Source organism: Synchiropus splendidus, chromosome 10 (genome assembly GCF_027744825.2).
Source record: "Synchiropus splendidus isolate RoL2022-P1 chromosome 10, RoL_Sspl_1.0, whole genome shotgun sequence".
In the NCBI taxonomy this organism is placed as follows: domain Eukaryota; kingdom Metazoa; phylum Chordata; class Actinopteri; order Syngnathiformes; family Callionymidae; genus Synchiropus; species Synchiropus splendidus.
This window is the reverse complement of record NC_071343.1, coordinates 18,152,987-18,167,871: the sequence shown is the minus strand read 5'-3', so window position 1 is coordinate 18,167,871 and position 14,885 is coordinate 18,152,987. Positions and strand designations below refer to the sequence as shown.

At 41.4% G+C, this 14,885-nt stretch overlaps 1 protein-coding gene across 3 annotated transcripts in view; it reads right to left on the bottom strand.

Moving 5' to 3' along the window:
- Window positions 1–518: 518 nt before the first annotated feature.
- LOC128766495 (obscurin-like protein 1) overlaps window positions 519–14,885 on the bottom strand; it is a 40,247-nt gene continuing 25,880 nt past the window's right edge. The window contains exons 16-29 of one of the 3 annotated variants that reach the window (XM_053878212.1): window positions 14,585–14,860; window positions 14,229–14,504; window positions 13,868–14,143; window positions 13,498–13,767; window positions 13,137–13,403; window positions 12,796–13,065; window positions 11,200–11,466; window positions 10,137–10,403; window positions 8,770–8,882; window positions 7,876–8,029; window positions 7,000–7,161; window positions 5,283–5,387; window positions 4,075–4,341; window positions 519–1,330 (exon numbers count right to left, since the gene is read on the bottom strand). In XM_053878212.1, the coding sequence (XP_053734187.1) occupies window positions 1,053–1,330; window positions 4,075–4,341; window positions 5,283–5,387; window positions 7,000–7,161; window positions 7,876–8,029; window positions 8,770–8,882; window positions 10,137–10,403; window positions 11,200–11,466; window positions 12,796–13,065; window positions 13,137–13,403; window positions 13,498–13,767; window positions 13,868–14,143; window positions 14,229–14,504; window positions 14,585–14,860 (3,248 nt within the window). In that variant the 3' untranslated portion in view covers window positions 519–1,052. The remainder of the gene's footprint in view (window positions 1,331–4,074; window positions 4,342–5,282; window positions 5,388–6,999; window positions 7,162–7,875; window positions 8,030–8,769; window positions 8,883–10,136; window positions 10,404–11,199; window positions 11,467–12,795; window positions 13,066–13,136; window positions 13,404–13,497; window positions 13,768–13,867; window positions 14,144–14,228; window positions 14,505–14,584; window positions 14,861–14,885) is intronic. The other 2 variants (XM_053878213.1, XM_053878214.1) reach the window with 2 other exon arrangements.

Sequence of the window (14,885 nt, the reverse complement as noted above, 5' to 3'; positions counted from 1 at the left end):
ACGCGGGACTCTTCACCATGTTAACACCTACAGTAGCTGAGTGACGTACGAAAAACACTTTGAGGGAGAGGACTGATGACAAGGCAAAAGTAAGACTCGGTCACTTTGGTTTAGAAAGCAAACAAAGGTTTGCCTGAAGGCACTAAGGCACATACACTTGAATAGAAACACAAGTCTAGCAACTAAAGCAAATATGTTGCTCGCGAGTCTGTTCACATCAGTTTATTCGTGTGCGTTGTAAAATATCACTCAAGAACAATCGTCTAAACACAAGAAATAAAACCAGCAAGGTTCTGCATTTTGATGTTTCTTGATACTAAATTATATTATATTCATATGCATTAAAATATAAAACCTACTAAATACTAAAAATACTGAAAAATAATCAATACTATCATGTCATGTTTTCCAGATTTAAAATGTATACAGCAAATTTAAGATGCTTTTTTAGGCGCTAGGCATTTATTTTGCGTGTAGTATTTAGAATATTGTGTATTAACTTCTGTTGATGAGGTTTCGTGAAACCATGGCCGAGTTTTCAGATGCCACCAGATGGCACTGTCTGCTGTATAATCTGACTTTGAACAACTATTTGAATGAAAACTCACATAAATCACAAATTAGGACACTGTTTCATCAACCCTGTAATACTGTTTCATGATACCTCATCCCACCATCATTAGTGATGGGCTGCTGAGGCTTTGTGATGAGGCTTCATACACAGTGGGGAAATTGATATGAGGTTTCACTGACCAAAGATTTCAGGGCAGAGAGTGCAATCTCTTGGACTCTGGAAGTGAAGTCACTGTTTCATGAAGCCTCACCAGCTCATCACTAGTAATGACCTCAACTAGGATTCATTTGTCTTCTGCAATTCAAAATTCAGAAATATGGCTATATTGGTGAAGATAATAAAAAAAAAACTGGCTATGAATTGCTTTTTAATAATAAATAAAAGACAGTTATTATACACAATGAAAGCGAGTTTAAGGTAAATTACATATACCGTCATGAGCCAAGCCTCAAGGAGCAGTCACTCACTGGAGGCTCCCTCACTTGTCCATCACTCTCAGCTCCGCTCGGCTCTTCGCTCTCCCTGACGTGAACTCCATCACCCCACTCATGTCTGCAGAGGTTTGTCTCAAAGTCAGTCTGTGCACTGTCCCCATCTTCTCCAGCAGCACCCTGGAGCTGGGCTGCAGAGGCTCCCCATTCAGGGTCCAGGTCGGGGATTTTAGGACCGGCACCGACACCTCGCATTCAAAACAGGCGTCGTTGGGAGCAACGACCTCCACGTCCTGCAGCTCTCTGACCATCAAAGAGGCTTGGGCTGAGAGACAGGGAGTGAGACAGGCAGTTAGCACAGCGCTCGTTTTACCACATGCATATTCAGATGGGCGAGTGAGGCTTCATGAAACACTGCCCTCATTTTCAGAGCTGGTGCTTTCAGTTTAAAAATGATGTGATGTTTCTGTGACATATTTCTTCAAAGCCAAAGATCTTAGAGCAGAGAGTGCCATCTAGTGGACTCTGAAAATGAAGACTGTTTCATGAAGCTTCACTGGTCCATCACTAGAGATGTGATTATGATGCTTCATGAAGCAGCGTCTTCATATTCAGTAGGTGGTGCTCTTAAGTTGAAAGCAAGCGTCATGAAAATTGTTGCCAAATATTTTAGGTCAGGCCATCTTGTAGCTCAAATGATGACAGTGTTTCATTGAGCTCACCTTCACTCTGGGTATTAAAATACAACAATAATACAATGACATCACACTATTAACACCTGCCGAATAGTTTGCTCACTACAATGTTTTACAGTCCAGCACCGAGTCTAGGGGTATAAGATTCACTGAACAACAACCACGACGTGACTACATTGTATCTTCCCTCAACATCTTTCTTACCTCCTAAATTTAATGCCTGTCTGCCACAAATTGCGAGAAAGAAAATCTTGATTCAGACTCACCGGTTTCTTCCCTGAGCTAAGTAACAATCTGTGCTAATAAAATGCTGTGTAACAATGAAGTGCATTTATAAGTAGGTGACGGCTTTTGAACTGTATTGAGGTGAGCCAGTTTTCTTATTTAAAACAGTGTTGATGGTGAAAAGAGGGACAGAAGAATGGATAGAAGTGAGATGGTGGGTCAGGTAGTATAGGACATTATAAAGGTGGAAGTGAGGGCAGCTCTTAAGATGATGAAGTGTGGGAAGCCAGTTGCCTGGACAACTTCTCAGTTGAGGTGTTGAAGTGTTTAGGACTGAACTTTGTGACCATGCCATCTAGAAGGCTGAGAGGAAGCCTAGAGGAGGAATAGACTCCTGAGGCAGATCATGAAGAACAAGGGAGGAACTGTAGAGTCACACCATTAAGGTGTGGGAAAGTGTGGTCGAGTCCAGGCTCAGAAGAGACGTGAGCAGCAGCAGTGTGGTTCCATGCCAGCTGGTCATGGAGAGACTGACAGATGACGTTCAGGAGGAGTCTCAGTGGACCATGATGTTTAGTGATCTGCAGTGAGACTAAGGAAGACATGGAGGAGAAGCTGGAAAGAAGCTTGTTAGGACAGTTGAGATCCAGGGCTTCCATGATGGAAGGTTTAGAGAGTTCCTCTGACACCAAAACAGAGTTAGGTGAGGCAGAGCTGAAGAGGTTCAGGGTTTCATTGACTAGGAAGGAGAAGATTAGAGAGCAGCGTATCAGAGGGACATGTGGAGACGTTTGGATGCATGGTTAGTTGGTGAGGCCGAGTCTGGCCTCATGGACACATGGAGATGAGAAACAAGGGACGAGTTGGATGAAGATTGTTTGAAATGGAAGGACCATGAAAAATAAGGAGCGGAAGAAAACAGGGCAGATTCATGAGAGGAGGACGTGAAATGAATAGGTGTGTTAGGTTCAAGTAGAGAAAGGCTGACTTGACTTGGTAACCCATGAAAGGAAATGCCAGCGGAACAAGAGGATGACTTAAAAGGTGTTTCTATGAGGACCTATGATGACAGACCTCCACTGGTCCACAGAACTTTAAGATCCTGGCGTTGTTTACAACTCCTGAATGTGTTTAAACACAAAAGGCAATGGAAACAGGAAGAAAGATAATAGTAATATACCTAAATTAATATCTCTAAAATGTGATTTGCTTGATGCATATTCAGCACTGCTTTGGTGAGTAAATAAATAAATCATAAAATAAAAAATTAAAATAGCCAAGCTAATGTATGTGTGGTACTACCATCTGCCACTAGATGGGGACCATATAACATGATATGTTCATTTGGAATGTTGGTTGTTAGTTTTGGGACTTGTACAAGGCAGCTAGAAGTTTGGATGATGCTGACTTCATGGAGGAAAAATAAGTTGGTAAGACAAGAAATATCTTGCTATTACTCAGCACTGCAAGGAGGCCGTTTCAAGACAGCTCAAGAGCTGGACTACTCCAGATATTAATGGTGAGCCACTGACAGTGAGGATTCATGAAACAGTGTTTCATGAAGTCCACTAGATGTCCACTAGATGGCACTCTCTGCTCTAAAATCTTTGAGGAACTATTTCGCAGAAGCGTCATGTAATTTAGAAACTGAGAGCGCCGCTGTTTCATGAAGCCTCACCAGCCCATCACTAGCTACTGGACAACTATCAACCCTAAATTTAAAGAAGCTATTGAGTCAAGCAGGTCCAGCTCTCCATGGTATGGAAATCACCCCATGGCGCCCTCCACTGGTCAGACCTGGCCTCTGACGCAAAATTATTTGTGTTTTTAATTTTGGTTTTTGCATATGTCTCGAACAGGGCCTGCAGTCACTAGTGATGAGCTGCTGAAGCTTCATAAAGCAGTGTTCTATGAGCCCAAAGATACATGCGTGTTACAGTAGCATTCAGCATGTTTATCTTTTTGTTGTGTGCCTCCAGTTCCTTATCAGACAAGGGAGTCCCTGTTACTGGATCCAAAGCCCAGTCCAGTTACCTGACATGAATCCTCTTAAACATGAAGGCGACACAAGTGTCATTAGTGGTTTTACATGAATCCTTTAGTCGTGTCATGAGTGTTAGTCATTCGTCCGTCCTTTCCATTCACTTACCCTCCACTGTGAGTTTAGCAGAGCAAGAATAGTCCCCAACCTGCACACTATAGGTGCCCTCATCATCTAGCGCCACCTGCTGGATGACCAGTTTTCTAAAACAGCCCTCGCTACAGATCTCAAAGCGTTCAGAGGGCAGGACCACGTTGCAGCCTTTGTACCAGCGGATGCTGCTTCTGGGGTTGGACACTGTGCAGTCCAGCATCACCCGGCTTTTCTCCAGGGCTGTTCTATCCTGGAGGGGCTTCACGATGTTCACGGGAAGTTCTGAAATCAATGTTTTATGAAAATTATCATTTAGCAATGAATGTGACCTGTGGCCTGCACGAGCAGACAAGATACACGCTTGAAGAACTGAAAGGTGAATTCGACTCAGGGAAGTGTGGTGACTTGATGTTGTGAATGGAGGGTGTTTATAAGTTCCTCTTCAGCACTTATGAGATCAAGAGTAACTACAGGGATGAGGATCAGCACCCTCGACTTAGTAGCAATCAGATGGGTTTCTCTTTTAGAGGTGAAATGGGATTGATCCGAGCTGTGTTAGTTGTGTTTACAGGACTGTTAAGTTGCCAAAATGGCCACACCAGTCTGAGCCTCCCTGGAGAAACCGCTTGACCACGGTTACAAAAAGCAATGGACAAGCAGCTAAAGCGAAGGATGGAGAGGGTTGAATTTAAAATTCAATCGTTCCAAATATGTATTTGGAAATCAAATATCAGATATTGAGAAGTTTTAAAGCTTAAGCGTGAGGGTTAAAACTCTTCCATACTCATGTAACAGTAATGGATATTGAGGTTCAATGGGGTCAACAGAGAGGGCAAAATAACAAGTCTGAAACTGACAAAATATTGTGAATTCAAATAATTCACAATATGGTCAAGAATAATTTAAATTGTAAATATAAAATTAACTTTTTTTCATTAAAAGAATGATTGCACAATGCTGAGAATGAAAGAACCTTTCCTTCTAAAGAGGAATTACGACTTGACGTTTGGTAACTTTATCAAAATAATATACTTAACAAAAGTGACATTTTGGGATCAAGGCTTTGTGTTTTAAAAACAGATAACTCATATGACAATAAGAGTATGTTTACCTGACAACAATATTCCGATAATTAATACTAGGAGGCAGATACAGTGGAATTCAAGTGCACTCCCGTTCCAAAAATACACCAATGTCATGTGGTGTGAAGGTTTGGGCCTTACCTTCCACATCTAGGTGAGCCACAGACTCCAAGTCTCGGGCCACGAACTTGATCTCTCCTGAGTCCTCGGGTCGCACGTTGCACATCAGAAGAAAGTGTTTGGTACCTGGCAAGGTACATGGTGATGAAATGTGTAACAAATACATCAAGCTGACAAAATAAATGCATCAACGCCTGATTTATACAATACCAGAGTTTCATGAAACAGTGTCCTGATTTTCAGTGGCCACCAGGTGGCACTGGCTGCTGTAAATTGTTTGGACTCAAACAACTAATTCAATGAAACCTCACATGAATTCTAAACCAAGAGCGCCATCTAGCGGCCTCCGAAAATTAGGACACTGCTCCATGAACCCTGCAACACTGTTTCATTGCCCATCACTACAATACAGTCCCCCCTCAGCTATTGTGGAGAAGAGTGGCCCTCTGAACAGTAAAACTACAGACCCAGAAAATATGCCTGTGGGCCATTCACTATCTAGCAAATTAAACAACATGGATCACATCCTCTGCTGTCCTTGATGGTGATGTTTACATGATGTTGATGGTTGGTATGATAGTGTCATGGAAATGTGATGAAAGTCTCCTTTTGTTAGCGTTGAAAAAAAGCAACAGCTATTGGTTAGTCAAGCAAGCAGGATGGATTAAAAGCTCTCTGTCACCACCTAGTGATCATAGTGTGAAACACAGCTGAATGTATTGGGAAATTACAGATAAATATAAATACCGGGTGAAAATACGTGCTAAATTGTGGAAGTCATTATTTGATTTTGGATTATAATTACAAGGATACATGAGTCGTGTCGCATATTGTCTAAATCCTTTGTTTGAGTTTGCTCCTCATAAATTCAAAGAATAAAAATGATACAGCACAATAATGAATTCTCAACTATTCTTCTCGTTTTTCAGTCCAGGAGTGAAGAGACAAAGCGTCTCTTAGTCACGTGACCAGGTCAAAATATAATACAACAAAAGCAGACCTGTGCCAAGCCACTATTTTTATGATTAAAAAATGGTTTTGATTCCACACATCTACATCATCTTAATGATTACATTTGTTTTTTAAACTTTTGAAAGCGCATTATAATAATAAAGGCCAGCTAATCTAATTTAAAGCCGTATTAATTTGGACAGCAGGTGGCAGTAGCGTTCTCGGGTGCATTTTTCAAAGATTTCAACGAACTATGTCCTGACGAGTAAAGCGAAATCTATTTTACTGTTGTCTTGCTAACAGACGGACGGACGAACAGACAGACAGATAAATGCTAGAACACCACTTTGGAGGAGCCAATTATGAATCTGAAGATGTACAACACGGTGTATGTGCTGACTAGGACATCCACAACATTGAATTGCGCACAGTCCATGAATGTTTATTTTAAAAAAATTTAAAACACAGAACTAAATGTGCATCGAATTAATTAATCACTTTATTTATCACACATCAAAACCATCCTAAAAACCTGTGAATTATTATTATTATGATTATTATTATGATTATTATTATGATTATTATTATTATTATTATTATTATTTTGAATTAGTGTCATAATTTGTCGGATTAATATTGTGACTCTATTCATTTATTATATATATATATATATGTCTTCTCTGTGTTTGATATTCAGCATTTATTTTATTTTACTTTATTTTCAGTGAACACTGGACGCAGTGGTCGAGGATGAATAGTGGGCACAGTAAATTGTTTTGGAGCCAACCTTCCTGTCGGATCTTGATGGTGCTGGTCTGCTGTATTAGCTCCCCGTGCTTGTACCACTCCCCTGGCACGTCCTCAACCGAAACCTCACACACAAACACGGCGTTCTGATCCTCCTGGAGCGACAAGTCCTCGAGATTGTGCAGGATCACGAGTTCACGTTCTGCAGACACAGTACATACAGGACCTATAAGAACATACTCAGCATTGCAGCTCATTTTCTGCGAGTACCTTACATAACAGGCAGATGGCAGTATTGAGCTAAACTGAAAAGTCAAGTACTGTATGTACAACCAGGAATAATACTATCCAGCGAAGACAGCTCACAGTAAATAACTGCGCTTTCTGAAGTGACTGCATAGGAATGATTAATATTTAGCACCGTAAATTTAGTGAAACCTATGAGTTTAGAAAGAGTTTAAAGTTCTAAATGATGTATTTTAACCCTGTACCTACAGATCATATTTATAATATGTATTGACAAGGAGAAAATACATGCTATTAGAGTGAATTTCACCAAAACTATTAAAAAATAATCAACACAAGTTTAATAGTCCCTTAGCATCGTGCTTCTTATAATATTGCTCTATATAAAGCATCAAATAACACTTGATCATCTTGATGATTCAACAGTGTCAAAACATGTGAGGTAAGAGAATAAAGCGGAGCAGAGCTTCTTTTAGAACTTGCTAGTTGTATATTTATATATGATTGAACATAATTGTATAATGAATCAATGAAACAATGAATCAAATAGAGCTTTCAAAACAATTATAATGTTGATTTTCGTACATAACATGTTGATTTTCCTACATAAAATGAGTCATATAATCTTAAGAACCCATATCATTTTTTTCTACCATCAAGCAGTTCTTACCGTACACTTCTACAGCACAGGAAGTCGCAACGTCTCCAGCATCGCAGGTATACATGCCAGAATCGCTGACTTGACACTTCATTTTCTGAAGAAAACGTTTTCGTCCCATCGCGTAAATCCGCAGGTCCTTGCCTGGTTTGACTTCATCACCATTCTGAAAGACAAAAAAAAACACATACACAAACGTAGTCAATGAGAGTAATAACTATGCTGTCAAGTTTTGTGCTACACTGTAACTGTACTTTGGGTCAAGAGAATGTAAATCTGTATATATTTCACATGAGGATGATGAAACCAAGCAGACAAACACAGCATTGCCAGAAGAAGACAAGACTCATGAGTGCACACACCGCTGCCATGCTGTTCATTTCCACCGTGTGTTGAACATTCATTCCGAGAACAGAGGTTCACTCATCATGTCTGGTTGTTGTCTGGTCGATTGTTACAACCTTTGACTAAAAGTTGAGTAAACTTTTCAGTAAAGTAAAGTAGAACTGTAGAAGTAGAATGGAACACACTCTTTCATTCGTTCATTCACTCATTACAAACTTCTGTTACAAACAGGTCCGTGCAAACTGGTGTTAGCAATCTTCATCAGCTGGTTCTTTTAGCATTCACACACACTGGTTAGTTTTCCTAAGACACTTGAGACTGTCGCCATCCTCGCTGCCTGATGCTATAATGGTAAGACACAACAGTTCCAGTCCCTGTCTGGGAACTGACCTTTTGCCTTGAATCAGCACTTATGTGGCGACATCGACAAGTTATTTGGAGTACAAATAAACAAACAGAGACGACTAATACATATGCCATCCTGTGACTGGTGAAGGTGAAATTGATGCAGCAACATTCAGAATATTTGCTTAACATGTGGACAAGTGTAAATCAACTGACCTTCATCCATTTCACGTCAACATTGTGTCTTGAGAGCTCACACTCAATAGAGATAATAGCCCCTTCAGGAAACTGTTGGTCCTCCAGCTTTCTTAATATCGCCACAGGAGGCTCTGTGAGGCGACAAAAAAAAAAAGGATTTCAAGTGGCTGTGAGCGTCAGCGCATTATCAAACCTTAACTCTCGCATGATGAACACATTGTAGTCGCACGAAGTTATGCAGACTTATTTTCTGTGATGACACTTTCATCCAGGCATCATTTGCAGCATTTGGCTCCCTGGCTCAAGGGGATGATGATCACTGAGTGACTCTGCATTGAGCACATTCTTTCACAGCGTCAGGTTAAACAAGCACCTGACAGCAAAGGCTGGACACATGGGGCCGCGCTCGTCTATTTTGCGTTGGTAACGTGAGCCCAGATAAAGGCGACAGTAGCGGGAGTGAGCGCCATTCCATTATCATGCACCCGCTGGCTGGCACTGGGTTTAGTCTGAGTGGGCCACTTTAAATACCAGCCTGGGGTCACAATAGAATTAGTACAGTTCAGTTTTTGATTATTTAAGAGTATGGCAGAGTGAATTACTTTTTAAAATGTGTTTGACATGAATAATTTTCAAGGTAAACTATTATAAATAGAGGCACATGAAGGAGGGCATGAAGAAGATAGGTTCGATCAAGACTGGTTCAGGACGATCTACATTGCTTAAGGAGGAGGAAGTTGAATTGATTTGGCGCCCCCTGATGGGGAATGTTGAAAGAGAGGGGGGAAAAAAGAATATCATTGGTGCAAGTACAGCAATGTGAAGGTGTCAGAGGCCAGTTAGATTTTCAGTAGTGTGCCGTGAGGACATTAAACAATGTATTTTTGGGATAAATGGTAAATATAGGATGGATTTTCCCATTGTAGGTACCAAATGGTGGTAGAAAGTGCCATCAAATGTTTCATTTCCATATTCTCAGGCTCTTTAAAACATATTTAAAACCCAAGTGTTGCTTGGTGTGTGTGACGTCATCACTCGCAGACGAATTTGCGAGCACTCTTTTTTTGCGGAAAGGACCAAAACCAAATTAGACACTGGACAAAAAAATTGAAGGGGTAAAGACAAAATGCAATTGTTCCATAACAATACATGGGGCTAAACATGCAGTGTAATATAGTTTTAAACGTATCGACTCATCAAAATACATACTTTAATGTCAGAAATAGGATCACTGAAAACCATAGAATTTCTACATGGTCTGTTTCAGAGTGCCACACCAACCTCACAAGGTTGTCAGAACTTCTACCTACAATCTTCTCAAACATGAAGCAGTACAAAGACTGAAAGATAAATGAATAAAGTCTATTGATACAATTCAGCCCTACCTTTGACAACAAGACGAGCGGTTGTCTTTAGATTCTCCACGCTGAACACAAAGGTGCCGGTGTCTTCCACTGACAGGTTGGAGATGGTCAGACTGTGGACTTGTCCCTTGGCGCTCATGCGGAAGTCATTTGTTGGCTTCAGCTTGATCCCGTTTCTCATCCAGGCTCCTGGCACATTTGGATGAGATAGCTCCACCTCAAACGTAGCAGTCTCTCTCTCTGTCGTTCTGATGTCTGTTAGACCCTTTTTGATAGCAACTTTCCGAGCTGATAAGACAAAAGAGAAATGTAAAGGTTAAAAAAGAAGTTAATAAACATCGACATTAGCTGCAGCAGTGTGAGTACTATAGTTAGTACTTTCAGTAAGCACTCAAAAAAGTTACATTTGCAAGGTACATTATGCAAAGAAGCACCCAATACTGAGCACAACCACGGCCTTCCGCTATACAGGAAACTCCTGGCTTCATTTAAACCAGCAGTAGTTTGCAAACACATTGTACACATCTACAACCAGCCAGCAACAGAATGCAGGCTTTCTGCAAAAGCCAGCGCTGACACTGCCAACATTTTGCACTTATTCTTACTTAGGCAAGCATTCCCTGGAGAAAAACAAGAGCGTATATTTTGGATACGTTTATTTTGGAGACATGATGACAACAACCTTAGTTTTGAAGGCCAGTGTGTAAATTTAGAAGCAACGAGAGGAGATCCAAATTCATGGGAGGTGCCAGCAGCGTGAAGTCCTGACTTCCCCTTCCCACAAACACAGTGTTGACAGAAAAGTCTTTAATGTACATATATTACATGTATAAATCCCTAGATTGTGTTAGCAGTCCTTGAACACAGTTGGTTAATCATTGAATTAGAAAGGTTTTCCATGAATCGGGTTGGCAGTTTCATCTCTGAGAGTCACCTGTTTGCCGCCATCATGTTGGTGTGCATGTGCCACTATGCTCAAGAATTACTGGGTTAATTCAGCACAAGAAGCTGAGCAACAAAGTAGGGTCATCAAGGGTGGTAAACAAACAACAACAGGGCGTAGTGAGAACACGCGTGCACTCACGTTCCACTGTGAGCTGGGCCTGTGTGCGGTCATGAAGGCTCTCACAGCTGTAGGTACCCCGGTCAGACATGGTGAGCTTATGGATGGTGAGGCTGCGTTTCCGGCCCTGGTGTTTTGGGGTGTACTTGGCTCCGGGGTGGATCAGCACCCCCTGTCTCATCCACTGCACCTCTCCTGAATCCACACTCACCTCCACCTCTAGCGTGGCCTCACTGTACTCCTCAGCTATTAGCGGCGTCATTTTCTTGGTGAACAACACCTGTTGTTCTAAAAATGAATATACGGAGTGACTAGAAAGCAGCGTCTGTCATTCCACATTGCACTGTATAACTTCAAAAATCCTGGCCAAAGACTAAGCACACATGAAAACACACAACCACAATTCTTAAACTTGGTACAATATAACAGTCGAATAATAATTGCTGCTGGCCTGTCAGGTGACCAACAAAAGAAAAATCCAAAATCCAATCCGATCCCTACTCTAAGACTACTAAAAACTAAAGACTGTCTGTCTGAGGTGCCGCATTATTTACAAAATATTATACGTTTTGGTGAAATCAATAATGAATTAAACGCAAGTTTTATTTCAAATTAAACATATGCGTAAACGTGCTGCTCTTGAAAACTGGTGAGGTATTATCCCGGAGGTGCTCGCCAATCTGATCCTTGAAGAGTTAAAGCGATCGATCAAATACGGCTGATGGATAGACACGCTTTCTTCAATTAGTACTGAAGGGTTGATGATGTTTCATGAAACAGTCAGAGGCCACTAGATGGCACTGTACAGTGTTTCGCTTGGAACATTTCTTCACCCTGCAGTACTGTTTCATGATACCTCATCTACCCAACACTTCGAGTGACTCTTTTACAATCCTTCCTAATGGTCAGACTCCCTTCGTCCCAACCGTAAAACACCTGAAGTGAGAATTGATGGAGTAAAGTATATTTTCTGATAGACGCTGAAACGGAACACAAATACAATTTTAACTTATTTTAGACTAACAAGATAAAAAATCAGATTTTGAAATCTTAATTCCTTTGGCTTTTTTGGCTTATACTTATAGTAAGATTGTATATTTAAAACCTCAAGAGGATAAGTAAGGGATTTAGACCTGCTGAGAGTTTATAAACAGTGCAGTACAGTGAGTGGGCTACCAAAAAAAGACAGAAAGAAATTAATTTTACCGCCAAAAACTCACACTAACAGATTAATAAAGAATCCTAGCCACTGTCATCAGTGAGCGTTGTACTTAACAAGTCCACACCAAGAATTCTGGTGACGACAACGGATCACATAACAACCAGCAACCAAAGTGTGGTTTTCTAATGAATGTTCACTTCCATATATATATATATATATATATATATATATATATATATATATATATATGTATATATATATATATATGTAAGGTTCATGTGGGTTAAAACGTTTATGGCTCCCTCCATAAAACTACAGCCCGACAAGCTCATCTCTGATGGAATCTAACAAACAAAAACATTTAAAAGTGGCCGATAATCTTTGTAAGCGTGTTTGACTATTGTTTAACTTATGTTTGTGACAAATATACTCAACTTAAAAGTCTTCCAACTCACCTTGAACCTGGAGCTCTGCCTCTGACACCAGGCCCTCTGCATCAGCTGTCACCCTGCCGCTATCTGAAACTATGCAGTTGTGGATGCAGAGCATGTGGCACAGTCCGTTGTTGGAAATTACAGTGCGCTCAGAAGGGGCGACCGCTTCGCCATTCAAACGCCACACCAATTCAGTGTCTTCTGGAGACACCACACACTTAAAGACTGCGTCTTCTCCTTCGCAGACAGTGATGTTACGCAGCTCTGCTATGAATTCCACAACACGGGGAGCTGAGGGCAAACGCATTCAGCTCAGTTAGTCGTAGAATCATTCCAGTCTCCACGTGTAAGCAGTTACTTACTTTCAACAGTGACAGTTGCTGTTGTTCTGTCATCTGTGGTTTCGCATGCATATTCACCACCATCTTCTTCTACAAGCTCATGGATGGTCAGGCTCCGCTCCCGACCTTGAGCACGGATCGTGTGGTGTCTGTTTGAGGTGACCTCTTGACCATCTTTAAGCCATTGGACATCCCCCTTTGGCTTGTTGATTTCACAACGTAAAGTAACAATTTTCCCTTTAACAGACACAATGTTCTCCAGTGGTCTGATTATTTTCACCTTCATTTCTGATCAGAAAAGAAATAGGGCATTAATGACTGAAGTTTCCACACTGAAGTTTTTCGCAGACATGTTTCCTAATCCTCAGCGCCAAAGTCTTACCTTTGACTATAACAGTGAAAAACATTTTGTCTGTGTTTACGTCACAGAAATATTGTCCCGAATCAGACAGCTGCAGGGGATTAATGGTGAGCTTGTGGGTGTGACCCACGCTGGAGATGTGAATGTTGTCCTGGTTCAGGAGTTGGCCATCTTTCAGCCAGCGTACATTAGCGCTGTCTCGGCTCACGATGGCACACAGAGTCACACTTTCATTCTCATAGGCTAATACTTTGTTACTGTCTTTTTTATTCAGAAACTTCACTGGCACCTCTGTGAAAAAAGAGTGGGTGTGCTTGTAAGTTCCATGCCGGAACATGAAACTCCAAACAACAACTGTTGGGAGAAACAATTTCACTCATTTTAATCTCACCTTGGACCTCTACAATTGTTATCAGCTTGTCATCAGCGGCATCACAAATATATTCTCCAGAGTCTGATGGCTGAAGTCCAGAGAGAACAAGCTTCCTTGCAACCTCATAGCTGTCAATTTTTACCCGAGTGTCTTGTTTCAGTATCTCGCCATTCCGTAACCACTGAACGATGGCGTTCGGCCGAGACACCTCACACTCTAAAATAAGGTCATCTCCTGCTAGCAGGATATGATGCTCCGGGTGGCCCGAATTTCCAATGATCTTCACCGGTGGCTCTAAACATAAAACACAACACCATTGTTTTGCATTTCCATATATAAGAAATAGGCCTGGTATTGACTTGTACTGTAATGCAGCTACCTTTAACAGTAATATAGAAGACCATCTTATCATCCCCAGCATCGCAGGTGTACTCTCCAGAGTCGGCCAGACCAGCGTTCAAGACAACCAATGAGCGGAAAACTCCTTGTTCCTCAATGCAATATTTGTTAGTGTCACCTATGAGCTGGCTATCTTTGTACCAGCTGACTGAGGCATTTGCTCTTGAGAGCTCACAGACTAAAATGATGTCATCTGTCTCTAGAAATTGCTTTTCTGCTTTCGCGTCAGTTTTCCCCAGAATTCTGACAGGCAACTCTGAAAGTGAATCACAGAACCAGTTTTGGACTGGACACATTGCATGTCAGATGCCTTGACATTTTGGAGCGAGGACCCACCTTGCACTTTCACATGGAAATCCATCACGTCGTCCTTTGCGTCGCAGATATACTGGCCAGCGTCCTCGACCGTCACAGAGTGAATAGTCAACTGTCGCATGACACCATCTTCAAAAATGGTGACTTTCCTGGAGTCCTCCACCTCCTCCCCGTTTCTTTTCCAGACAACCACAGCATTCGCTCGGGAAACCTCGCAGTCCAGCACCAAACAGTCCCCTACCGTTTTCTCAACCCGACTTGCCATTTTTCTCGGGCGAACAAAGCGGACTGGCGGCTCTACAGACAGGTAAGAATTAGAAGA